Raw genomic sequence first — 27,058 nt, 5'->3', positions numbered from 1 at the left:
GACACGCCTTCCGCAGAGCGAAACAAAACTGCGCGGAGGCCGGCGCGCCCAGCCGCTGCTTCCGAGAGCGCCTCCAGCCCGCGCGCCGCCCGAGCCAGCCGCCAGGTGAGTGCGCCCGGCCCCCAGCTCCCTGGGCTGCGGGCGCCCCGGCCCCCAGCTCCCTGGGCTGCGGGCGCCCCGGCCCCCAGCTCCCTGGGCTGCGGGCGCCCCGGCCCCCAGCTCCCTGGGCTGCGGGCGCCCCGGCCCCCAGCTCCCTGGGCTGCGGGCGCCCCGGCCCCCAGCTCCCTGGGCTGCGGGCGCCCCGGCCCCCAGCTCCCTGGGCTGCGGGCGCCCCGGCCCCCAGCTCCCTGGGCTGCGGGCGCCCCGGCCCCCAGCTCCCTGGGCTGCGCGCGCCCCGGCCCCCAGCTCCCTGGGCTGCGCGCGCCCCGGCCCCCAGCTCCCTGGGCTGCGCGCGCCCCGGCCCCAACCCCCTGGGCTGCGGGCGCCCCGGCCCCAGCCTGGCCCGGCTCTGCGCCTGCGGCTGCTCGCCGTACGGGCGTCTGGGTACGCAGGGGGCGCCCGCTGGTCTTTCCCGCCCCGCGGCGGCCCAAGTAGCTGCGTGGAAAGTTGGCCGGAAAGTGGCGCGGGCAGGGGCCGTGGCGGACCGAGCTGTGACAAGGGGCCGCTGTTAGTCCGGGCCGAGCTCCTCTTTCCAGGAGCCACCGGGCCCCTTCCCACCCCAGGGCTTCCCGCGAGTCCCCGACCCGGCGCGGCCTGGCTCCCCCCGCCGCCTGCAGGTTCCGCAGCAGAACAATCGGCAATTCTGCGCGCCACTGACGGTCATTGTATGACAGGGAGATGAGGGCATCCGTGCCACCCCCTCCCTCACCCTCCTGCTCAGGGAGAAGACGCCCGCGGGTGGGGCGAGGGAAACATCTGGCTTCATGAGCGGGCCTTGGGGATCTGTGTCCCTGAGCGCAGGTGCGAGTTTTCAGACTTTCGGAATAACTAGATGGCGGGGGAGAGATTTTCACTTCTCTCTACCCCAAGTCTTGATGCTAGATGGGGACGATTACAGACACCTGGAAAAGCCAACAGTGAGCGTTTTGTGGCCCTAGTCCCTGAGCACTGCGGTTTGAGGGAGCAAGAAAGGAGGATGTTTAAAGCACGGTGCAACCTATTACCCAGCAAGCAACCCTCTGAGGCCGGTATTTTATCCCTCTCACAGACCTGAGAATATTCTCCATGTTCCTTGGTCTTTGTGCTGTTGCCATCAGGAACCGGGTCTATGCTGGGAACAATGGAGTGGGCCCTTCCCTCCAGCCATTCATCTTTTGGGACAAATGAATGGGCAGGCCCTCCCCACTCTGAGTGCCCTGCTTGAGATCCTGCCACAGTGGCACCAAGAAATCTACTGCTGGGCTCTGGTAGAAAGCGTACCATGAAGACACAGCTTGGAATCTTGGTGACAGATTGGAAGGTTGAAAGACCTAGGTTTGAGTTTTGGATTTGCCTCTTGCTACGCGGGTGACCTCGGACAAGTTACTTAACCTCTCAGTGCTTCACTTTCTTTCAGGGAGTGTATCATCAAGGTCACTATGAGTCAGAATCAACTGGCGGGCAACGGGTAGCAGGTGTTCAAACATAGTAGCAGTCAATTACTGCCTTCTTCCTGGTCCTGCGTACCCAGCTCTTTCCTTCCCAGAGGGTGAGGCCTAAGGCGCTGCTTCTCTCCATCATCTTGAAGTACAGATTGCTGATTTCGCCCAGGTCGGGTATGGGGAGAGGGGTGCTGAGCTTCTCCTGCTCTTATTCAGCTGCTGCTTCTTGATTCTCCGAGGGAGGGGGAAGGGGGGAGGGGCGTCAGGAGGCCCAGTACCACTGAGACAGAGGCTGTCCTCAACCCTCATCCACTGGTCATACTTCATACGTAGCATTTATCCCATTCTTGCCCGAATCTAGTCTCCCTGCCCCTCAGTCTCCCTGTGAATGACCCTCTGCCTCTCAGAGGATATCCAGGGTGGAGGGCAGTCAGACAGGGAAGGAAGTTTATTCCGGAGGGTGTGGCGTAGGCCAGAGGTGGGGGAGGGAGAGAACTGTCTGCCAGGCCTCAGATGCCAAGTACTGAGAGGTGTGGGGAGGGTGCAGGAGAGAAACTGAAGAGGGAGCCCACCAGCTCTCCATTTGAGCTGCCAATAGCGTGTGAAAGCCAGAGGTGCCACGGCCTCTTTGCCTCTGGTCCGCCTTAGCACCTGAAATCACTGGCCTCAGTGGTTTATTTTTTAATTGCAAATATCTCTCTCCGGAGCCAGTAGTGAGGGGCCAGAGTTGCCTCCTGGGGGTGGAGTATTTGGCCCTTGATTGGTGATCAGTAACTATTTGGTGAGTGAATGAAATAGTCATAGACTTTGAGCTGAGCTGAGCTGAGCTGTCCAGTTGGACATCCACTTGCCTTTACCGAAAACTTACAGATAGTTGCTAGCCAGTTTTTCCATGTGAGTAGTGTTGAGGACCAGGTGAGGTCAAAAAGGCAAGTTGTTATTCCTAGATCTGCTGGTGGGGAAAGCAAATTGGGAAGGCTTTTGTGGTAGGCTGCCAAAGTTCTAAATATTTATGCAAGTCTGGTTTATGGGGAAAGCTTGGCCTGCTAGAGGACTATGAAGAGACATGCATTAAACATATTGAGATCCAAGGAGGTGCTAGTGAGAATAAGGGGAATTTTCCTCTAAATCAGCAGTTTGCCATGACTCGGAGGTACTGGGAACTATCTAGAGACACAACACTGTACAATGAGCATTACAGAGCTGGCCTTCCTTAAGACAACACTAAGCAGATATCAGCACTTGCAGTGTGCCTGGCACCTGCTAAACGCTTCACATATTACCTTGGACAATCTGTCAAGTAGGTACTGATGTTCCCACATTTTACAGATAAAGGAACTGAGGCTCAGAGGTGACAAGTAATTTGCCTGAGATGGCAGTTGGTCCATATTGGAGTTGCTTTTCAAACAGTCTGCTTTCAAAACCCTCCCTCTGTTACTGTTTTTCTTGCTCCTCTATGTTTTCCCTTTTCCAGATCAACTCACTAAGGACGTATCTACCGTTTGTGAAATACATTAGCTTTACCAGGTGCTTCACAGTGGTTTATGCACTGTTTGGGGAATATGGCTTTGCCAGTTTTAATGTGGATGGAGTCGGGGTTAGAACTCACAGCCTCTAGGTTTTTACTCTGCTGCTTGGCCAGGAAGGGGGAGAGAGGACCCCTGAAGTTAGTACCCAGATCCCAATAAGTATGCTTTCACAGGGTCTGATGCATGTTTGAATATTGGGGGTAGGTGTGTAGGAAAGACAAGAAGCTTAGAAAAGAGCCTGCTTGAGAAGAAAGGAAAAAAAAAAAAAAGAGGCAGCGGAGCTCCTGGTGTGGGGGGAAGGGGAGGGGGTCCTGGCTTCTGACAGGACAGGAGGTGCTTTGCTTGCTGTTTCCAGTTGTTAGGAATTGATTTGGTAATAACGTGGTTGTACCACGCAGCTCCCCAGGAATTCGTCTGACATCAGCCTTGAGTAATTCCCATGTATGGTAAAGTGTGTAAATACTGAGGCAGCTAGCATTTCAGGACTTGCACATTTCCAGGGCTTCCCAAGGGTCAGAAGGCAGCATCTGGCTCCTCACCAGTAAAGTGGGAGGAAGAAATGGGAAGTCCTCCCTGTCCCGAGTACCCAGCATTCATTTCACAGGGGTGGCGTGGGATGGTGCTTACCAAGATGTCAGCTCCAAACAACCCATGTTTATGAGACCTGAGTACTAGTTGTTTTCATTTTTAAAAAATTAATCAAAGAAAAATCATTCTGACCTTTTTGTTCAGCATGGCATAACTAGCTGTTAATCACACTAAGTTGACTTCATTCCAGATAAAAGCAAAGAAACTTGATCTGCTAATTAGCCTGTGAGGCTTTATTATAATGTAGGATTTCCGTAGTAGTTTTGAAATACTTAAAAGGACTCATAGACCCTATTTCTACATTTGTTGACCTTCAGAGTTCTGAGCTTCACAGGTGGAGAGCCCTTAAAGATATTAGGGGATAAACAGAGAAATGAAAAGACGTAACGCTGCCCTTGTGAGTTCGGTTCTACAACGGCCATGGGACATGGATGTGAAAAGAGAACGCTCATACTACAGAGAGAGAGCTGAGCTAGAATGATGGGCCAAGTTCTGGGGTACTGTGGGGCATGGAATGAGCCCTGGTGGCACAGTGGTTAAGAGCTCGGCTGCTAACCAAAGGTTGGTAGTTCAAACCCACCAAGCCACTCTGTAGGAGACGTGGCAGTTTGTTTTGTGAAGATTTATAGCCTTGGAAGCCTTATAAGGCAGTTCTGCTCTGTCCTATAGGGTCACTGTAAGTTGGAATCGGCAGCACATGCTTTTTCGTTTGTTTTTATGGGGTATGGAGTGATCATAGCTCTGTGGTGCTGGTTAACTTCTCAGAGACGTGAGTCAAGTACAAGGTTCTGAAGAAAGAGTGAGGCTTGTGGTGGGGCATGTGAAACTGAGGCTGGGCTGGCACCACCTCCATATCAGCTTCCAAGCCAGCTCTGCTCCCGCAGTGTTGCCGGTCCTCCCCCGTCAGTGGCCATCACATTTACATTCAGGGGCGGTGTATTTCCTGGGCTCTCAGGTGTCACCTCCAGAACATGGGCTCCGAGCCTTGACCATTGGGGCCTCCCTCCTTTCTTGTCTCTCCTTGGCTGCCCTCCTGCTATGGGGGGCATGGAGGAAGGGGCTGAGTTGTGGGGTTGGAAAGAACTGCAGCTCTCCTGTGTACCTGGCCAGATACCAAACAGCTCAGGTAATGCGAGCAGCACATTTCCAATTAGGCAAACACTCCATGGGGCTCTACCAGACCGAGTGGGTGGGGGCCGGAGCCCTGGCCCAAGAGTTGCTCTTTGGCTCCAGGGAACAAGAGATCTTGGAATGTGAGAAAGAGATTTTTCCACTGGAGAAATAAAGATTTGGCATGGTTTGTCAAGGGCTTGATGAGATCTCCTTCAGGCACTGCCGGAGATTATGCACCTCTGAGACGGTTCCTTAAACTTGAAACTGAACCTATCCCCTATTCGCTGGATTTGGGGTAAGCATGCGCATCTGTGCCCTGTGTCTGCTCCTCACTCGGCTGCTACGAGAGCTGCCATCTTGAATCTCTCCTCTCAAGATTGAGGATCTGGATACAGCTGTTAATGGGACAGCTGGATAGGAAGGGCTGGTTGGGTAGCTTGTCGCATATCAGAAGGGGTTCCTACCCTCCAGCCAGCCTGGAGGATCCTGGCATTTCAGGTAAACAGCTGACTAGATATTTCCAGCCATTCAGCAGAAAACTCAAACTATTCTCTGTTGAGATTATCAACAGAGTGAAGTAGGACAAGCCGGAACACAGAGGGCAATCCCCAGCAGGACTGTAACACTGAAGAGAGCCCACTCCAAACCCAGTAGGTGGATAATATGATTACAGAAGGCATAATGATGTACCAAACACTCATCAGCAGAGCAATATAGAAGGGAGCTTGATATAAAGACAGATGGCCCTGCTTATGGACTCGAGTAGCCAGAGGGAATTACACCCCAGAGGATGAGCAAGTAACCTGTCCCAGACTCATTAGCTGGGCTGACAAATTAAGTCAGGAATTCCTGGTCCCTACTTTATCTGGCACGTTACTCCTCAAGCCTATCCCTTCCAGGTGTGGACTTGCTGGGAAAGAGAGTAAACATCTGGCCCCACATCTGGGTGGTATTAAGGCTTGGCCGGGCCAGTCCTGGTGGTGGTAATCAGAACAATGACTTAACAATAAAAATTGAGCTCTCACAGTGTTCCAGTCGCTGTGCCATCACTTTACGTACGTTGTCATTTAACCCTTGGAACCATTTTCGAGGCATGTATGGTGCCATTTAAGGAGCCCTGGTGCTGCGCTGGTTAAGTTGGCAGTTCTAACCTACTGCTTTTGTGAAGATTATATAGCCTAGAAAGTCCTATGGGGCGGTTCTACTCTGTCACATGGGGTCATTGTGAGTTGGAATCAACTTGACGGCACCTAACAACAACAACATGGTCCCATAAAAAAAAAAAAAAAAAAAAACCTTGCTGTCGAGTCGAATCCAACTCATAGTGACCCTATAGGACAGAGTAGGACTGCCCCATAGGGTTTCCAAGGAGTGGCTGGTGGATTCGAACTGCTGACCTTTTGGTTAGCAGCCAAACTCTTAACCACGGTGCCACGGGAGCTCCTGGTCCCAATTTAGAGACAAGGAACTTGAAGCTCAGAGAGGAAAGTAACTTGCCCAAGACCGTTCTGTTAGGAGGAAACCCAGATCTGTCTGACTCCAACATCCACTTTCCTGGACACTGAACTCTGTGACCTGGGCTCTGAACTAGGGAAGCTCTCTTGCCACAACCTCCTGCTGGAAGGACTGCCCTCCCCTAGAAATGGTAAGGAGATTAAGAAGGCGCCAGGCCTCCCCCTAGGCACTCCACACATGCTGAGAAACAGGTTTCCTTTTAAGGCAATTCAGCCTGGAGACAGGATTTGTTAGCTGTTGAAAAGAAGGGCTGGGCAGAAAGGAGGGGTGGAGTGAAGGCCAAGCCTCGCCCTTGCAGGGAATGAGGTGGCCAGGGCTCTCTCAGCTGACTCTTCCCCACAGACTGGTCTCCTGGGGGGTGTTTGTGTGGGCAGAGAGGGGCAGGAGCCCACCCACAGAGCCTGCCTGAGACCCCTCCTGGCAGTGGACATAGTCATTATTTTCCATCTCTAGTCGCTAGGGCCATTGCCTATTCACTGGGCTCCTGAGGAGAGACCCTCAACCAAATGGCCCAGCTCAAAGGAATGGCCCAGCTGAGAAGCATCCTGGGCAGATTTTTCTCACTGGCAAACCCTTGGGTTTCACCCATTTCCCTGTCCATGTTCCTGATTCCCTGGGGCCCTGCTGGATGTGGGCCCCTGACATGCAGCCAGGGAGAACAAGGGGAGGCCTGTGCGAAGCTTGGGTCTCCCCCAGAGGGAGAAGGGCTCTTGTGTTGGGGAACAAAACATTGCTTGGAACTGGCCCACGACCACGTGATCAGGGGAACTTTCCACCGTTGGGGATGTTCCTAGGGGCATGGAGTATGTCCCTAGCTGGTTCAGGGGATTGGAAGGAGAGCCAGCATTGGTGTACCTATTGCCCACCATGAGCAGGTACTGGGCAGTACTCTTAAATACCATAGGGCAGCAGTATGATGATTGGGGTGACAAGATTAGAAATGGCCGGACCCGCATTCAAATCCTACTTCTACCTCTTCTAGCTGTGTAAAAAAAATAGCTGTGTAGCTGCAAGTAAATTGCCCAGCCTTTCTGAGCCTCGTTTTCCTTGTCTGTAAAGTGGGCATATATTCTCTGTCTCCAAGTGGTGAGGATGAAATGAGATGGAATCTGTAAGCTGTCTGGAGCACAGTAGACATTCAATCAATGGCAGTCTGTCACTTGGAGTGCCTTGCCTGCAGAAGTCCAGAGGTCATGTCTAGTCACCTCAGAGGGGGAAGAGTGCCTGTGTGGCCCCATATGACTGAGCACATTTTCTCAGAAGCTGCCCAAGCAAAGCTTCCCTCACATCTCACTGGCCAGAAGTGACATGGCCCATTCAGTGTCCCAGCCCGCTCCTGGACCAGCTACTGGCAGGGGAATGGAGTCACTGATGTTGGCTTAAGGGACTCAGGCTCTGCCCCTGGAGCTGAGGACGGGGGCCTCCCCTGAGTCACTTGGTGGAGGGGTAACTGCCTGAATATAATTGAGGTTCTGTAGCAAGGAAGAGAGCATTGTTGCAACCCCTGTGTCAATCCAACTCATTGAGGCTCTTCTTCTTTTTTGCTGACTCTCTACCAAGGATGATGGCCTTCTCCAGGGACTGGTCCCTCCTGATAACATGTCCAAAGTGAGCTCAGAGATACCTACTATTGCGAGTATGGCACAGGACCAGGCAGCTTTTCTTTCTGTTATACATGATAAGGTTGCTATGAGTTGGAGCCAACCTGACGCCACCTAACAACAGTAACAAAGAAGGGGGAAATTGGTGAGGGTTTAACGGCCGGTGATGCCTGTCACATGTTGCTATTCTTATCAAATTGTCCATCACATCACATGGCTTTGCAGAGCCCAGCCCTTGCTCAATGAGAGCAGCTGGCCCCTGGAGGCCTCAGCACAGAAAGGGGCCGAAGGAACAGTTGGGGTGTCAGAGGCTGGGAATGGGGACTGGCCTGAAGATCTGGGAGCTCGGGCCCCATGACTTATCTGAGGAAGGTAGAGAGGTCGTGTGCAGCTAGAGAAATCCTACCTGTGGTGCGTCAGTGATGTGTGTAAGCCAGAGGAACTGTGGTCCAGGACCTGGGAGGGGAAAACCGCTGACGCTGTGGGCTATGGCCCTGCTAGTGTCAGTGTGCACTCCCAGCTGGGAGAGCACAGCGGGCCCAGCTCCAGCCCTGTACCTCAGGCAGCCTCTCAGGTAGCCTCCCCCAACCGTGCACAGTGCTGTCTACGTGCAGGCCCTGGGCTGGGCACTCGGCGGGGGCGCTGAGCGCAGTGATGACATCACCAACTCCAACTGTGATAGCGTGTGAGGTGGAGTCATGGGTGGAGACAGGCCTGGCCATCTACTTCTGAAAGGTCACAGCCTTGAAAACCCTATGGAGCAGTTCTACTCTGCAAACACGGGATCTTCACGAGTCAAAAGAGACTCCATGGCAACAGACAACAGCAAGGCAGAGGGAAGTCGATGGTTGCTAACTGACAGGTTGGAGGTTCTAGTCCTGTGCGCTCAGAGGCGCCTCAGAAGAAAAGCTTGGCAATCTGCCTCCCAAAAATCAGCCACTGAAACCCTGTGGAGCACAGTTCTACTCTGACACACATGGGGTCGCCTTGAATCGGGAGAGTTCAGAGATAGGTTGAACTTCAGGCTGGCTGAACTCAGTGGCTTAATGATGTCATCACAGACTCAGTTTCTTTTTGTCTCTCAGCTGTTGTAAGACTGACTGTCTACCCTCTGATAACAACCCCCAGAGCCAGTTGCTCCTCCGCTCACGCAGGGGCAAGGAGGGACTTGCTTCCAGAAACTCTCAGATCAGGATTTTTTCCCCCCCGAAACCTTTTGCTGTACCCATCCGCTTCATTCCCTAGCACGCTGCGTCCTCCTTTACCCACCACGTCTGGGCTACCTCAGCATCCGTCAGTATCTGCAGCGCGTTCACTAGGACCCGGTCTCTGCCCTACACATGAACTTCTGTCTAAAGAGCTAGAGGTTATCTTCTTCCTTCAGCCATGTCTGTTAAGCGAGTGAGTGAATTGGAAGGAGAGAAGCAGATCCCATCAGCTTAAGGGCTTTTTCTTCCTCCAAGTTCCTATAGCATTTACCGTCTGTGCTGCTCTTTCCTTAACCAGGCACTGACCTGTGGCCTTCTGTGTTCATAATACTAACTGCTGGTTATTGGAGACTTACCGTATGCCGGGCGCTGTGCTGTACCTTTGATGTGCCACATCTCATTTAGTGTCCAGAAATGAAGTAGCTTCTATTTTCATCCCCATTTTTCAGACACAGCAATCAAGGTTTAGAAAGACTGAGGACCTTGCCCAAGGCGGAATCAGGATTGGACCACACCTGTCTGCCATCAAGACCTCAGTTCCTAACCAATTCCTAGAACATCTCAAGTGTGTCCCAGGCCGCCTGCTTTGGACTCACCTGCGGGGCTTATTAAAAATGCGAGTTCCTGTGCCGCCTTCTCAGAGGTTTTGATCCAACAGATCTGAGGAGGCACCCGTAAATCTGATTTTGCAGAAGCCCCCGTCTGATTCTAACGCATTCTAAAGCTCCAGAGCTGTGCCCTGCATGCCTGCCACCTGCACTATTTTGTACACCTTTTTTCTGTGAGATATGTCTTATATACAAAAGAGTGTGTAAAACCTGTGAGTATAGTTCAAAAGAATAATTCTAGAGTGATGACCACATTTTGGCAGCCCCCTGGCGGTCCCCACCCAATGACAGTCCTTCCCTCTCTTACAGGTCACTACTTCTAAGATAATCATTTGTGATAATCACTCCTTTGCTTTTCTGTATAACTTTTCTACCCGTGTGTTCACGTGTAGACGGTATGAATTTGTTTTGCCTGTTTGTGAACTTTACACAGATGGATTTGTGGTATACAAACTCTGGTTTAGCTGCTTCTTTTGCTTCACAGTATCTTGATGAGATTTGTCCGTGCTGATGTGTGTGTGTAGTCGTAGATGGTTCGTTTTTACCGAAACTGCAGCCTCCTTTGTAGAGCCTGCATCTTACGCTTATTTATGTCCTTTAGAGTGCCTAGCAAGGAGTCCCTGGGTGGCACAAACTGTTCAGTGTTAGACTGCTAGCCAAAATGTTGGTGGTTTGAATCCACCCCCAGGTACCTCGGAAGACAAGCCTGGCAGTCTGCTTCGGAAAAAACCTCTATGGAGCACAGTTGTACGCTGATACGTGTGGGGTTGCCATGAGTTGGAATCGACTCAACAGCAGGAAATAACAACAAGAGTGCCTAGCACATTTACCCTAAAACAAAGGGGTGAGGGGCAGAGAAGCAAGAATAATGGAAATGGAACAACCAGGACGGAAATAATGAGAATGCTGACGTGATGCAGGAAATGTGACCAATGTCACTGAACAATATGCGTAGAAGTTGTTAAATGGGAACCTGATTTGCTGTGCAAACTTTTACCAAAAACTCCCAGAAAAAAAAAAAAAAAGAGTGCCTAGCACAGAGTTGAAAATATTGTAGTTGCTCAATAAATACCTGTTGATTAGATTGGAGGAGGAAACCCATAAGTAGTAGGTTTGAGGACATGGGTAAGAGCAAGCAGGAAGAAGTGCTGGACTTGGGCTGGCAGCCCCATAGGAGTCCTGCCTCCATCCTTCTTCTCAGTCTCTGTATGTCTTATTTCCCTCATGGGCCATCTATGTTTCATCTATGTTCTAAAATTAATTCCCAGTTTTGTGTCCCTTTTGCAGAATGCCGAACTGGGGAGGAGGCAAGAAATGTGGAGTGTGCCAAAAATCGGTTTACTTTGCCGAAGAGGTTCAGTGCGAAGGCAATAGCTTCCATAAATCCTGCTTCCTGTGCAGTGAGTACCCTGCCCCAGGCCCTGCTGTTGCCATGGGGACAGGGACCTGGGCCCGTCTCCACAGACTAGGCCTGTTAGCACCCCAGGGAGCTGGTCCCATGGGCTGTAAACAACTTGACATTTGGCTGAAGCACAGCTGGGAGGGAAACACTTAAGAGCGTCTTTGTTCCGTTCAGAAGCTACTTTCTTGCTCTCTAAGGGGAAGGACTGGCCAGGGCTGGTGGGTGTGGTGGGCACTGAAGGGCTGAGAGCCAAGCTGTGAGGACTTGGTTAGGAAAACTTTCCACTCAGCTCACTCTTCTTTCTCTTCCTTGCCACACTCCCATCATTTCAGAGGAAATCACATTTAGCCCAAAGTTTCACCGACCTTTGGACCCAAATTATCCCTTGTTAAAAGGCAACAAAGGCCACAACCCTATGATGAAGCTGGGCTTAGGGGGACATCTAGACTCTTCCCAATTCAGCAGCTTGTAATTAGCCCATTGCTCTCGTTTCCATTCCTGCTCAGCTTGGGCCAAGGGGGAGATGGGACACAAAGTATGTTGACATCACAGCCAATGACCCAGGGCGAGATTTGCACCTGTCATCAGCCAAAAGAGGAATGACTTTTTGATATGGGCCACAATGGGGATGAACCTTGAAAAGTTATGTGCAATGAAAGAAGCCAGACACAAAAAGACAAATATTGTAGGAGCCCACTTACGGGAAATATCTAGAAGAGGCAATTGCGTAGAGACAGAAAGTAGACTAGTGGTTAGTGACAAGGGCCTTGGCCGGGGGGTGGGTAGTTGTTCCTTAAGAGACACCAAGTTTCTCTTAAGGGTGATGAAAAACTTTCGGAAATAGATAGCAGTGATGGTTATGCAACATGGTGAATGGAATTCATGTCGCCAAACTGAACACTTAAGAATGATTCAAATGGCAAATTTTTTGCTACTAAAAAGAGAAGAAAAGAGAACCAGCAAAGACATTAAGCAACTGAGAGCAGTCAGGTTGACCAGGAATCCCAACCCTATGAAGCTAGCTACACTGATGGGAGCCTGGGTGAGTGGGAAGGGGATGCTTTCATAGCACCCAGGAAGTGGCAGCTTGGAAAGCCTCTCCCCAGATTCCTAAATGATTTAGTTTATTGTGATCATAGCAGAAGGTCTGCGTTAGAAGAAGAGGCTGCTTCCTTGAGGGCAGGCGAAGAGTGGGCGGCAGCAGGATGCCTTAGTTAAGCACCAGGTTGTGGAGTCAGCCAGATCAGGGTTTCATTATCTGAGTAACAACCAGTAAGTTACTCAGTCTCTCTCCAGGTGAGTTTTCTCGTTATTACAGTGGAGAGAATAGTTACCTCATGGGGTTGTCGTGAGAATTAAAATGAAATGAGCTTGTAAAACAAATGAAGCACTTAGAGCATTGCTGAGTGTTCAATAAACGGCAGGCATCCCCACCCCCAAACACACACACACAAACACAGAGCACTGAAGTAAGATGGTGTGAGGGAAAGGAGACCTCACAGGGGCTGAAGTTCCCGCCCCTCTGAGAGATCCAGGAAGTGATCTCGTCTGTCTACGTCATGTGAAGCAAAGTCAGGAGCGGCCAAGGGTTCCTTTGTTCCAGGGGATTGCGCTCCACAGTAGGATCCAGATGGGCCATCGCCCGCCCGATCATGGATGTCCACCTGTCTCTACCTGCTGCTGGTCGGATCAGCCCAAAGCCAGCACGGGCCCCATGCCCTGCCGGGGCGCTGCCTGGAGTCACAGCCCAGACAGGTGCCTCTGATAAATGGGGTGTAAATGAGCTTTGGTGGAGCTTTGCTGACCTCCAGCCTGTAGAGGAGGCCAGAAACAGCATCTTGTTATCAGCTGTTCACTCCACTTAGGAATTTCCTAGGCATTTATTTTTTCAGAGGGAATAAGAGCTTGGCGCTGACCTGGCCGGGGAAGAGGGCCCAGGCTGCTGGAGACCTAAGGGCCCTTTTCCTTGCTCTTAAAGAATGTTGCTTAATTACTAACTAAAAGTGACCAGCTGTGGCTGAGGAGGCCTCCCGCCTGCAGCCCTGACTGTGGAGGAGTAGCGGCTGGTCAGGCTGTTGAGGGGAGTCAGGAATTCAGGGGGTGGCATAGGAAGGAAGGAGCAGGGCCTGGGGCAGGGCATGAGGGGGTGTTGAGGATTAGAAACGCTTGTGGGACGTCAGGCTGGGGAGCAAGGCTGGGAAGAGATGTTGTGTAACGAACAGCCATAGGGAACACTCTCAAGTCTCTCCGGGGTCTCAGGGCCAGCCCTGTTCCTGGACATCAGAGCTACAAGTGAACCGCTTAGTGCTACACATGTCCCAGGGGTCTGAGGCATCTCCACAACTTGCTATTCCTGCGGCCTAGAATAACACCTAGTACACACTAGATTCTTGACAAAGATTTGTTTGTGAATGGAAGAAAGGTCACTTCTCTTTTGGGGTTAATAAATGTGTGATAAGTATCTAGGCTGAATTCACGATAACCCATAGAATCCAAGGACTTTCCCTCCTAAGTAAGGCAGAGTCTAGCAGGGGCTGGGCCTGGGTGAGGGTAAGGTCAACCCCTTGCTGGGCGGGCCCAGGTGAGTCCCCAAAAGAAGTTCCTCTGACCACTCGGGTCCTTGGCTCTTGATTCCACTCAGCTTGGCACCCGCGTTCCCTTTCCTGTGGACCACGGGAGGGCATGAGTTAGATGGGGTGATATACTAGACAAAGCCAGGGGAGAACTGCCTTCACTCTGGGCCTCACCTTTGATCTGGGAATGGGGATTGAGAGGGCCGAGGGCGGGCCACACACCCTGTGGTCTCAGTAGGGACAGCCAGTTCCCATTAGCTGGTGTGGCTCAGAGGCTGTTGGGAGAGCTCAGCTCTGTGCTGGAGGCCTGCCCTGAGGCCACATGCCTATCTCTGAACTGTAACCAGGTCCCTCCTGGGGCCCCTGCAGGGTTGAGCAGCCAGCCCTGGAAATGAAGAGCTGGTCTGTCCAGACCCTGTGATGAAGGCTGGTGGAACTGGACCCAGCAGGTTGGCCTTGGGCTGGTAGCAGAATCCAAGAGCTCAGGTGAAGCTTACAGAAGCCATGCTCACCCTCTGACACCAGGGTCTCTTCACCTGCAGGCTGAGGTTTACTGTTGGCTTTCACCTCCCTCATCTGACATGCTTGGCCTACTTGAAAGGAGCCACAGAAAGGCAGAAAACAACCAGGTCTGGAAGTCAGGGGCTGGAGTCAGGCCTGGGTCAGCTTCTGCTCTTGGACTTTTTTGTGGGCCTTAGTTTTCCAGAAGCAGAGAGAATTAGTCTCCATCCTGGGGTGGGGGGCTGGGGGATTCTGACTTCTCACCTGAGGCTGTCTGTCCCCTGTGTTTCCAAATTTCCAAACAGCATCACAAGGCCCCACGGAACCAGGCAGCATCTAGGAGAGTGTTTGCCCAACACATGCATACAACTGAAGCTTTTTTTTTTTTTTTTTGGCTTAACATGATTTGGTAGAAACTCATTCACACCTTTATTTAAAATTCCCCTTGCCTGAGACTTTGGTGGTGCCCAGGAGTGAGCTGAGAGTCCCCAACCACATTGCCTGGAGAGGCCAGGGTCGGGGGAGTTGAAGGTGAGTATATGGACAGGACTGGGCTCTGGGAGAAGCCAGGCAGAGCAGAAACGAGCAGGGAGGTCTTATCTGAAGCACTTTATCTGAAAGTCAGGGCTCAGATGGCCTGGCAGGGGAGCCATCAGCCTGTGATCAGGAGCCTGTCAACTTGTAGGCTCTGATGTCTCCTGTGGGCTGAGCTCCTGGGTCCCTTGCTGGAGAGCCCAGCCAAGCCGGACCTCTTTCCCCAGCCCTCTGTCTCTGCTCTCTGTCTTCCCTTTGGCCTCAGAACTCCTAGCTTCATTTGGGTCTTACGGGAAGCAATTCCAGGCCAACTCCTGACTTCCCACCCTAGAAGGGAATGTTGTTCCCTTGGCCTGCTGTTCCCTCTCCCTCATTCCCGGGAGCCAAACCCCAGGGGAGGAGATGGGAAGTTCCGTATTTGGGCTGCCCAGAGTGCTGGAATGAGGTAGGGATTCCGAGGGCAGGACAAGAGGGTCCTTATTTGGTCTAAAGTTTCTAACCTGGGGCCCAGGGCAAGGAGAGGAGCTGGCAGAGAACCGGATCCTTTAAAGGCAAGAGGATGGCAAACCTCAAGGAGCCAAGCTGAGAGCCTCTCAAAGGGAAGCAAGAGGCATGGTGTCTCCCTCGGTGTCCCTAGGTTTCCATCTTTAGAAAGACACATTTGAGGATACAGTCCAACTGGACACACTGAATCCCAATATTTAAAGAGTTTCGTGGAACCAAATCAGGATGGCAGGGTGAGGGCTAAAGAAATAAACAGAATGAAGTTGAGCCTCTCGAGAGAAGTAGTTGGGGGTTGGAAACATATGATTGCTTGGGGCCTGGACCAGTCTACCCTCCGCCCCACCACGGTCCCCATCACATGTAAGACTTCATTTAGTTCTCATGACCACCTCTTGGGGTAGGCATTATTACCTGTATTTACAAATGAGGACACTGAGGCTGAAAGGCAAAATAGCTTGCCCAAGGCCATACAGATAGGCATTTGATTCTGGGCAGTCTGCCTCTGTATGACCCCAGGAGCCCTGATGCACAGTGGTTAAGACCTTGGCTGCTAAGCAAAAGGTTGGCAGTTCGAATCCACCAGCTGCTCCTTGGAAACCCTGTGGGGGCAGCTTTACTCTGTCCTACAGGGCCGCTTTGAGTAGTAATCGACTCGACGGCCATGGGTTTCGTTTTTGATGTATGACCCCAGGCTCTGAGCTGTTTTGCTCTGAAGAGATGAACAGGAATATACATGAGGCCCACGGGCTTTCTGGCTGATCACATTCCAATATCTCTGACCCCAGAAGTCAGGGAATTCTTCCCAGCCTGTGACCCGAATTCATCCTGCGGCAAAGTGATTTCTGGGAATAGAAACTCCACAGCCGGTTGTTGTGGTTAGCATGACCTGCACCTCGTTTCAAAGCCCGTGGTGGTGGGCACTTAATATGTATCAACTGATGTTCTTCTGGGTGCATCTGTTCACCTTCTCCCTCCTCCCCACCCCCAGCATGCACAGATTGTCCCTTCCAGCTTCTGTTGCTGGAGGCAGGAAAACCCTGCCCTCTTCTTGCTTCCTGTCTTTTTTCTTCTCTCCTGTTAGGACAGTCGTCTGTTTGTCAAAGGCAGTGTGAGGGACCTCAGCCAGCTTCCTTTGGCCTAGGCTATTCCCTCCTATGAACTTTGGGGTGCACTGCACTGTTGGTGAGATATGATAGTGTAGAGGCCTGGGGAGACATGCGCAGACTCCTAGGAGACACAGCATGGCCAGCCTTCCTAGAGTCATTCGGGACTTGCAGAGCCCACCTCCCTTTCTCCTGCTCATTGGCCATCCAGGCCTCCATTTCCAGCTGCTGCTGAAAGATCCCGATGTGATGTATGCAAACTGCCAGGAGAGCTTCAGGTGTAGGGGACTTGCAGTGAGCTAGCAGCTCACCCCAGCCTCAGCTCACCATACCTCCCTTCCCCTTCACAGTGGTCTGCAGGAAGAATCTGGATAGCACCACTGTGGCTGTGCACTGTGAGGAGATCTACTGCAAGTCCTGCTACGGCAAGAAATACGGGCCAAAAGGCTATGGCTATGGGCAGGGTGCAGGCACATTGAGCATGGACAAGGGGGAGTCGCTGGGCATCAAGCCTGAGGAGTGAGTAAAGGATCCCCTCCCACCCCTATTCTCAAGCATCCTTCCCCGCCTCCACCCCGTGTTGGGCATATTTCCAGTCCCTTTTGGTTAAGCAGGGGGAGGCTCAGAAAGCCATTTTTTGAAAAGGTCTTATGGAGCACTCACTATGCCAGGCCCACTGGAGGAGCTGGGGGCACAGTGGGAATAGAATAGGCCAGGCTCACCCCTCATGGAACTTGCATCCTATATTTTTATAAGAGTCAGAGCTGGGAGGGGCCCCAAGAATTATTTAGTCCAGTGTCCTCTTTTTATGGATGAGAGAACCCAAACCCACAGCTAGTGAGTATCTGAGCCAGGGCCAGGGCTCAGCTCAGGCCATTGCTACACCACCCTCTCAGCACTGTCACCTCTCATACCTGCTGAGGGAAGTCATTCTCCTTCCTTGGAAATGCCACAGGGTGTCACTGGGTCTCCCTGGCACCCACTGACCTCTGACTTTCCGGTAAATAGTGGCTATTGGCAGTCATCCTGGCTGGTTCCTCAGCCCAGGGGGGATGGACGGAAATGACGGATGAGTTAGCAACTTTTCAACCAAGGCCATTGCCCCAGTGGGAGTGACTGGTCAGCAGATTCCTCTTGCAAAGAATCTGATAATGGAGCTGTTGCTGAATGGGGGGCAACAGAAGGTGATCCTTAACAAATGAGATCTTAAAAATGATGCAGAGGGTTTTAACTGGATGACTGAGGGAAGCATGATGTTTTAGTGGGAAAAAAATCATACTGAGCCTTGGTTTGTCCATCTGTAAAATGGGAGATGATCTTTGAGTCCCCTGTGGCTCTAGCCTTCGTTACTGGCTAGGAGAGCAGCTTCCATGCCCTGGTGTGAGGTGAAGGTGGTGTCATACCTTTGCAGTGGCAGCCCCATGCATATTTCTTATCAGAATTCATCTCACTGCATGTCCTTCCCCATGCAGGACTCCTAGCCACAGGCCCACCACCAACCCCAATGCATCCAAGTTTGCCCAGAAAATTGGTGGCTCTGAGCACTGCCCCCGGTGCAGCCAGGCCGTCTATGCTGCTGAGAAGGTGATTGGTGCTGGGAAGGTAAGGCAGCCACTGGGCGTGATGGGGAGACAGGAGGGAGATGGGCTGGTGAGAGACCCTCCTGAGATGTGAGTTCCAGAACTTTGCAAGTCCTGACCTTAGCTCTGTTCAGTGGGCTTTAACCCTTTTCCTTCTGAGTGTCTGGAGTAACCCTTTGTCCCTGTGCCTGCCAGTCTCCAGGGAGCTCAAATCACTCCTGTGCAGTGACATTACCATTATCTACAGGAGTGATTACTAAATGCCTATGGGTAATTCATAGGGAAGGAGCCTTGGTAGCACAATGGCTAAGCACTTGGCTGCTAACTGAAAGGTCAGTGGTCTGAACTCATTAGTGATGATCTGTTCCTGTAAAGATTTACAGCCTAGAAGAACTACATGGTGCCCAGTTACCACTACTGACCCTTCAGATCAGGGCCACAATAGATGGATCCTGAGAGAATGGGAGAAAATATGGAACAGAACTCAGATTCTTAAAAAGTCCAGACTTACTGGACCAGTTGAGACTAGCGGACTCCTGAGACTATTGCCCTGGGATACACTTAAAACCTTGAACCAAAACTATCCCCTGAGGTCACTTTTTAGCTAAATAACAAATTGCCTCATAAAATAAAGAGTATTACCCATGAGCACTATGCTCCTTTCAAAACTTACCAATACCAAACGGTCAACAATTACTCCAAAGCAAAGAGGAGAAGGTAATGAGTCAGGGAAACCAGGGTACTGGAAATAGAACAACCAGAATGGAAAGAATGAGAAGGTTGACACTTTGTGAAAAATGTAACCAATGTCACTGAAAAAGATGTGTAGAAATTGTTAAATGGGAATCTAGTTTGCTGTGTAAATTTTCACTGCAAACGCAGTATTATTTAACAACAACAACAAAAAGATTTACAGCCTTGGAAACCCCATGGGAGCAGTTCTACTTTGTCACTTAGGGTCACAGTGAGTTGGAATCAACCCAACGGCACCCAGCAACTAGAACAATTCATGGGGGGTGGCAAAGAGCAGTGTGTATCTCTCGTGCTGGCGACCACAGCGGGCCCATGAACCCCCTGCAATTGTGTGTAAGGTTTTGTGGGAACTTGTCTCTATCTGGGAAGAGGATCTATAGCTTCATCAGATTTTCAAAAAGGATCTGTGGTCTCAGAAGTGTTAAGAACCTCTCAAAAATCCATATACATTCTGTTTCATTGGGTGCACACCACCCACCCACCTGTTGTTGTCAAGTCAATTCCAATTCGTAGCAACCCTATAGGACAGAGTAGAAGTGCCGCGCTGAGTTTCTAAGGCTGCGATCTTTACTGAAGCAGACTGCCACACCTCTCTCCCTGGAGTGACCAGTGGGTTCTGACCGCAGACCTTTCAGTTAGCCATGGAGCGCATAACCACTGTGCCCCCAGGGCTCCTTTCATGGGATGCAGACCCCCTGAATCCATGAACCCCCAGGGCAGAGATTTTAAAAGTTCAGGACCTATCAGATCCACCCAGAAGGCTTTTCCAAACTATTTCTAACTGCCATGCTTGTCCTTCCACATAATATTCTGATAGTCAACCCCAACCACCACTGCACGGTAAGAATCACTGTAGTGTCACTGTCCTGAGGTGAGCTGATTGTATCCCGCAGATAGGCTGAAGTCAAAAAAAGGAGGGAAAATTGTTGACCTCAGGGGTTGGCAGTCTTAGACCAAAAGGCAGAAATCACAGAAGGATCTTCAAGATACATGGCCAGAGGATTTCTGGATCATCCACACGAGGCCCAGGACAGAGGGCTGGCCTGGCCAAGGTCACACAGCAAGTTTGTAGAACAGCTGGGCTGAGAGCCTATCTTTAGCTTTTCTGTATTTGGGTATTGGCTTACAAGGCTTTTCAACCTTAAGGAAGGAGGTGGGGAATGGGGCAGGGGACTAAGACTTATGCAAAGCCTCGGCCATATCAGGTTCACAGTTCAACCATCACAGTGGCGGTAGGAGATGGATATTACTATCCTCATTTTACAGATGAAGAAACTGAGAATTGGAAAGATTAAATAATTTGCCCAGATTATCTAGTTAGGAAGGGGCTAAGCTAGGAGTCAAGCCCAGGTTTGTCTGATTCCAAAGCCCTTACTTTTACTACTGTTTACTTTGGGTCACTTAACTTCTTTGAACCCATTTCCACAGCTGCAAAATGGGAAGAGATCATTAATCCCAGCATGGTGATTAAGAGCTTGAGCTCTAGAGAACCTGGTTTGAGCCTTAGTTTTGCAATTTACAAGTTGCGTGACCTTGGACAAATTGTTTAACCTTCCTAAGCCTCACTTCTGCACGTGTAAGGCCGAGCGAATGATGGTCCCTGACACACCAGGTTGTTTCAAAGATTAAATGAGTGAGCGCACCTATAATGCTCAATGCAGCGCCTGGTATGTGCTCAGCATGGGCCAACTGTTGTTAGTATTATTTTTCTCTACTTTTTGGGATTGTTGTGAGGTTGAAATGAGATATGTGGAAGATCCTTGCCAATGATTAAATGATATGAAAAAAAGGTAAGCAGTTAACCAGTTGCCATCAAGTTGATTTAGACTCATGGTGACCTCATGTGTGTCAGACAGGAACTACGCTCCATAGGGTTTTCTTTTTCTTTCTTTCTTTTTTTTTGCTGGAAACAGAGCAAATTAGTTTCTATTTCAACAATTTATACCCAGCTTGTTTTGTGACATTGGTTGCAAACCCCTGAATGTGTCAGCACTCTCCCACCTTCCTCCCTGGGTTCCCCGTGTCCATTCACCCAGCTTTTCTGCCCCTACCGTCCTTTTGAATTTTGCTTTTGGGCAAATGCTGTCCTTTAGGTCTCGTATAGTTGATTGTTCTGAGGTGTACATTCCTCACTGGTATTACTGTTCATTTTATAGGCCTGTCTATTATATGGCTATAATGAGATCTCTGGGAGTGATTTTAGTTCCAAGTATGAAGGGTAACAAAGGGCCATAATCTCAGGGTTCCACCAGTCTCTATCAGACCACTAAGCTTGGTCTTAATTATGAATTTGAATTTTGTTCTACATTTCTTTCCCACTCTGTCCATGATCTACTACTGTGGTCCTGGTCAGATCAGTGGGTAGTGGTAGTGAGGCACCATCTAGTTCTTCTGGTCTCAGGCTAGTGGAGGCCATGGTTCATGTGGTCCAATAGTCCTTTGGACTAATTGTTTCCTTGAGTCTTTGGTTTTCTTCATTCTTCTTTCCTGTGGTCGAGAAGAGACCAATAGTTGTATCTTAGATAGCCGCTCTCAAGCTTTTAAAACCCAGTTGCTACCCACCAAGGCAGGGTGTAGAGCATTGTCTATATGGGTTTTGATATGCCAATTGATCTAGATGTCTCCTGAGACCATAGGGTTTTCAATGGCTGATTTTTCGGAAGTCGATTACCAAGCCTTTCTTCCGAGGCGCCTCTGGGAAGACTTGAACAGCCGAGCATGTTAACCGTTTGTACTACCCAGGGTCATGAAAACAGGAGATATTGTTAATACTACTAAGCTGGTGTTTTTTCTGCTATGTCTCATGATGAGAATAGAAAATTATAAAATATATCTAAAAATCGGTCTTTCTATCACCTAGACAGATATACGTTAAAGTTAAGGCAGTACTACTCAGGAGTAGAGCCAAGAGAATTTTGCATTCAAGCAAAAAAGCTTGTGGGAGAAGCCCCGCCTCTCTTTTGCCTGGGCCAAGAAAGAGATATTGAGGAGGAGGAAGTACTTTTAGGAGCTGCATGAGTGAACTATGGGATGGAGCTTATTTTGAGGGGTGGGTGGGCAACGTGAGGGGTGGTTGGTGTTCTGGATGTGATCTGGCCTTTCTCCAGCCTGGTGAGTTGCTGAAGCAGCCCCTGCTTTCCTGAGGAGGAACAAAGACAGGGTGCCTGCTGAGGCTATACAGTGCGCCGAGAGGAGGACTGACACCCAGGTCTCCCGCTCTCAGCTGCCTGGACCCCTCTACCCTTGGGCTCGAAGGAGGAGCAAATGTGCCGAGGATCCAGTTTCCCCTCTCGCCCTCCAACCTGGGCACTGGTGGCTGTGCGGTGGCAGCCTTGTTTTGTCCTGCCGCCTGCGCCCTGCTTCTCTCAGGCTCAGCAGAGCTGTCTACTATCAGCTGCTCAGCTGTTGCTGATGGGAGCTGGCTGCTGAGAAGTCTGCTGGCTGTGCAGGATCCCATCACAGTTTACAAACCTGGGCCCTGATTTCCCCTGGGAGCCCGTTTCCCGAAGACTCTGTCCTGCCTCGGGGATCCTTTTGGAACTAGAAAGGGTCTTCTGTGGCCCCCGGAGAATCTACACTCCCTAAGCCTTTTCCTGCTGAGTGCAAAGCACTTACTTCATAGACCTGATCGCCTTCAAAGTGGTAATAGACAGCATTGTCTCAGGGCCACCCCTCTGCCAGGCCTGGTGATCTGCACTTTACGAGGGTGAAGTCATTTAATCCTCACAACCACCTAGTGAGGGAAATACTGCCACCCCCAATCTCCAAGCCGTGGTGGCCTTTGGGCAAACATGGCATCCACTTCTAGGACTTCAGAGACCAGGCAGGTCTGGGAGAATCAAAAAAATTGTAAAAAGCCCACTGTGTGGCCAGACAGCTTAGGTTTATGTATGTAGTCCTCACATTGATTTTGCAAGTAGGCAGACAGGTTTCCCAGATGCAGAAGTTGCAGAGGCTGAGAAACTTGCCAAGAGCTGTGCTGCTAAAAAGCAGCAATGCCTGGATACTTCCGAAGCCCTTGCTTGTACCATGAATCCACCACCAGGGAGGGGGCTGGAGAAGGCTGGCTTGGCCCTGCCTATACAGAAACCCTGGCAGCATAGTGATTAAGAGCTACGGCTGCTAACTGAAAGATCAGCAGTTCGAATCCACCAGGTGCTGCTTGGAAACCCTATGGGGCAGTTCTACTCTGTCCTATAGGGTTGCTATGAATTGGAATTGACTCAACAGCAATGGGTTTGGTCTGGTTTATTTTATGGGGGCACAGCTACCTTGGTGATAATCCCACCACCTCGCCTGCTGCTTGTGGTACAGCTGATACCACCAACCTTGGAGCCTTGGCAACACTTCCTTGAAGATGATGTGAAGTGGTGTGTGGCCTCTGGCCTGCTCCTCCACTGCCTGGCACCATGGACCATGTCTTCTGAGTAGCAGCAGCTGAGTGGACTTCAGAAGTGTCTTTAGCTCCTCCACCATGGTTATTTCAAGAGGAGTGAGGCTGGGGGAGGGGGACCATAGTTACTGGAGTCAGCATTAACTGTTTTCTTTCCTGCCCAGTCCTGGCATAAGTCCTGCTTCCGATGTGCCAAGTGTGGGAAAGGCCTTGAGTCAACCACCCTGGCAGACAAGGATGGCGACATTTACTGCAAAGGTGGGTGGTTTCACCTTTCTAGTTGGGGGGCCAAGGGGACCGAGGGAGTAGGGGACCTAAAGTAGTTACACCCTTGCTAAATGTAAACTCATTTCATTCGGAATCAATTCCAGAGCATCTAGGATGACCTTCATTTCCCAGATGAGGAAACAGGGAGAACGTGACTTGGCTAGGGTCATGTGACACACTGGGGCAGGGATGGGGCTAGAACCTGGATTCCTAACTCCCAGACCAGGCTCTTGTAGCAGATAGCGCTTCTCCTATAATTTCAGTGACAGAGGAAATGAATGAAGTATGGACTAGGATTGGGGGTGCTGGAGAGGGCAAGGGGGCACGGGGGGACTCTCCTCCGGAGTTCTGGCCAGGCACTAGGGGTGGGGTATCTTGAGTGGGAGGGGGAGGTATGGCTGGTGGCGGGAGGAGCATGTCTTACCCCTCTCCTTTCTTTACAGGATGCTATGCTAAAAACTTCGGGCCCAAGGGCTTTGGCTTTGGACAAGGAGCCGGGGCCTTGGTCCACTCCGAGTGATGCCACCACTGCCTGCTGTCCCCTACCCACTCAGTGCTTTGCATTGCCATCCCTTTCCCAGCAGCCTCGGAGACTTCTAGGATTCTTACTCCCTTCTCAGCCCTGCCACACATCACTAATGACTTGAACTTGGGCCTCTGGGTCCCTTTGGTTTGGGTGTCTGCCTGAGGCCCCAGCACCATCAAGGGGCTCCCCCTGCTGGGGATCCAACGACATCACCCACAGGAGACCTCAGTGTTTTGGAATCTAGGTGGGACAGGGCCCTCTCCCCGTGCCCTGCCCCACAGACCCCTGTTCTTAGCCTTTAGGCTGAGTGCCCGTCATCAATCGGGCAAGACACCTGAGCCCCCATCTTGGAGCTCAGAGGAGCAGCAGCAACAGACCAGAGGGGGAGGAAAGCAGGACCAAGTGGGGCAGGGGAAGAGCATGGTTGATTGAATTCCTGAGATTCTCCTCTGTGGGAAAGAGGGTGGGCTTCTTGGTGTCCCTCAGAACAGGTCTGGGAGCCCCAGCTTGGGGAGTCACTAGGGGGAGGGAGAGAGGGTACATTCAGGGTCATGGACCACAGGAGGTGCCTGCTTTTCTAGGCCCCTTGGCTTTGGGTCTGTGTGGAATTAGTGTCACCCCCCCACCTTGGAGTTGGAGGAGACAACCTAGGTCTAAGGTCCCCAAAGTCAGGATATCATCTGACTCCCCTAGGCATCTAGTTTCCTGTTTGAAGGGGGTCCCTAATGAAACACCTCCAACACACACTCATCTTTACCAGTGGCCCAAACCTTAGGGTAGATAGATCTGACCCTAGCCCTGAGGTTGGCAGCTCCACTCTGTCCCAGCAGGCCTGCTTGACACTCAGATGGGGAGGGCGGCAGTCACAGCCTCGTCTTCATCTGAACACCCCTTCCCTCAGCACCCAGTCCTCAGGGCCTTCTTGCCAACCCAGGGCCTTGCCCCTTCCACTCCACCCATCTCCAGGGAAGCTTCTCTGGCCACATCCCCCCAAGCCTTCCAGGCCCCAGTGCAGGAGCAGCAGGAGGGGAGGGGAGGGGCTGGGCTGGCTGCTCCCAGTGACTAGATGGACAACAGTATGGAGCTGTTGAGCGAAAGGCTGCTGGCAAGGGCTGCATTCAAGCTGACTTCTCATCTGGTCAATAAAGCTGTTTAGAAAAGAACTCTGGTGTCCTGATCCATGTGAACACTGCCACTCTCCTGGGGCTGGGAGGGAACTTGATTGCTGCAATCAAATTAGCAGGGGGCCTAAAAATACAAAATAAAACTGGTTGCCTGTCGACCCTATAGGACAGAGTAGAACTGTCCCATAGGGTTTCCAGGGAGAGGCTGGTGGATTTGTACCGCCAACCTTTTGGTTAGCATTGAAGCTCTTAACAGCTGTGCCACCAGGGCTCTAGCAGGAGGCCTAAACCCAAAACCAAACCCCTTGCCTCCAAGTGGATTCCAACTCATAGTGACCCTATAGGACAGAGTCGAACTCCCCATAGGGTTTCCAAGGAGCAGCTGGTGGATTCGAATTGACAACCTTTTGGTTAGCGGCCAAGTTCTTAACCACTGTGCCACCAGGGCTCCAGCAGGAAGCCTAGAGCGTTATAAATCAGGGTGGTTTTTTTCCCCAATTTTTCTAAGAACTCCTATTTTCAGTATGGGTTTTAACTGAAACATACTGCCTGAAGTGCCCAACCAACTGGAATCCCCCTGCCTTGCCCTGTCAGTCCCCCACCCCCGCAAGTGAGCCTGGGAATTGTGTGGCTTTGGAATTTCAGGGGATCAGATAGGCCCCAAGCTGTGCTCAGAACTTCTCCCAGCTTGGAAAACCCCAGAGTAAGATGGACTCTCAGCCAGAGGAACTTTCATGTCAAATCCAGAAAGCTCACTTCTGCTTGGGGGTTGGGGGCTGGCGGGGGGGGCCTGTCTCAGCAGCCACACTGTTAGGGCCTACACAGCCAAGTCCATGGACCCAAACCAAAAAAAACCCAGTGCCATCGAGTCGATTCCGACTCACAGCGACCCTATAGGACAGACTTTTTGGAAAGAGGTTCATCATCTGAGGGATGCCTGTTGGAGGCTGTGGGGGCTGGGCTCTTCTGCTTCAGGCCTACTTGAAAATGTGCCCACACCATGAATTTACAAAACAACAATAAGCAGATGTTTTAATAAAAAGGCCTGAAAAATCTCTTGCCCTTGAGTGGATTTTGACTCATAGCAACACGATAGGACAGCGTAGAACTGCCCCATAGGGTTTCCAAGGCTGGTGGATTTGAACTGCCAACCTTTTGGTTAGCAGCCATAGCTCTTAAATACTGCACCACCAGGGTCCCAACAAGGCCTTGTGTGCATAATATCCAGATGACTGTGTCCAAGAGTGACCTTGGACAGACCCATCCCTTGGTGCTGGAATGGGACATAAACATATATAAGATCAACAGTGTACATCAATAGGTAAGTGCAAGGCGACAGGTGAAAGGACTGTAGGAGTTCAGTGGGCAGGGCTGTGAGTTACCCAGGTGGGGCCAAGGTCTCCTTCATCTTGGCAACCCCTGTAGGAGCCCTGGTGGTACAACAGTTAAGTGCTCAGCTGCTAACTGAAAAGGCTGGCAGTTTGAATCCACCCAGCAGCTCTGAATCACCCAGAAAGAGCTGGTGATCTGCTTCCCTTAAGGATTACAGCCAAGAAAACCCTATGGGGCAGTTGTACTTTGTCACATAGGATTGCTGTGAGTTGGAGCTGATTGACTGCACCTTTTAACAACTAGCTCCAGCACAAGGCCTCATCCACCGGAGGTTTTGTGCAGCAGGGAGGATGGGTGCCTGGGACACAAAAGGGTGACAGCTGGTTTTTCAATTCTACAAACACAGGTAGATTATTGCGCTGCTCTGGGAGGGGCCCACGGAAGGGGTCACAGCCTTGGCCAGGATGGCAGTATTTGGGGCCCAAAGTTGGAGACAGGGTGCCCTCTGCTGGCTGCTAGGGCGGGCCTCTGGAAACTCCAACAAAATGACATCCACCGACCCGCCCCCGCCATGCTAGCTGTCCTGCTCGGGGACTGTCGGTCTTCCACGGCAGCCCCATGATGGAGGGGGTCGGGACACGCCTCCGAAGAGTGAAACCGTCGCAAAGGATGCGGCTCGGGCCAGGAAGCACCCTCTGCTCAGCGGAGGGCGGAGCGGAACCGG

The 27,058-nt window shown here is 51.3% G+C and overlaps 1 protein-coding gene across 1 annotated transcript; it reads left to right on the top strand.

Moving 5' to 3' along the window:
• CSRP1 (cysteine and glycine rich protein 1) lies at positions 1-25,041 on the top strand. Its single transcript, XM_049857955.1, has 6 exons — positions 1-105; positions 11,030-11,142; positions 16,710-16,878; positions 17,832-17,961; positions 23,250-23,343; positions 23,796-25,041. Exons 2-6 carry the CDS (start codon positions 11,031-11,033, stop codon positions 23,870-23,872), a joined length of 582 nt encoding a protein of 193 aa, XP_049713912.1. The 5' UTR covers positions 1-105; position 11,030; the 3' UTR covers positions 23,873-25,041.
• Positions 25,042-27,058: the final 2,017 nt, after the last annotated feature.

Source organism: Elephas maximus, chromosome 18, assembly GCF_024166365.1.
Source record: "Elephas maximus indicus isolate mEleMax1 chromosome 18, mEleMax1 primary haplotype, whole genome shotgun sequence".
NCBI classification, from domain to species: domain Eukaryota; kingdom Metazoa; phylum Chordata; class Mammalia; order Proboscidea; family Elephantidae; genus Elephas; species Elephas maximus.
Note: the sequence above shows the minus strand (reverse complement) of the source record. Positions and strands in the feature narration are given on the sequence as shown.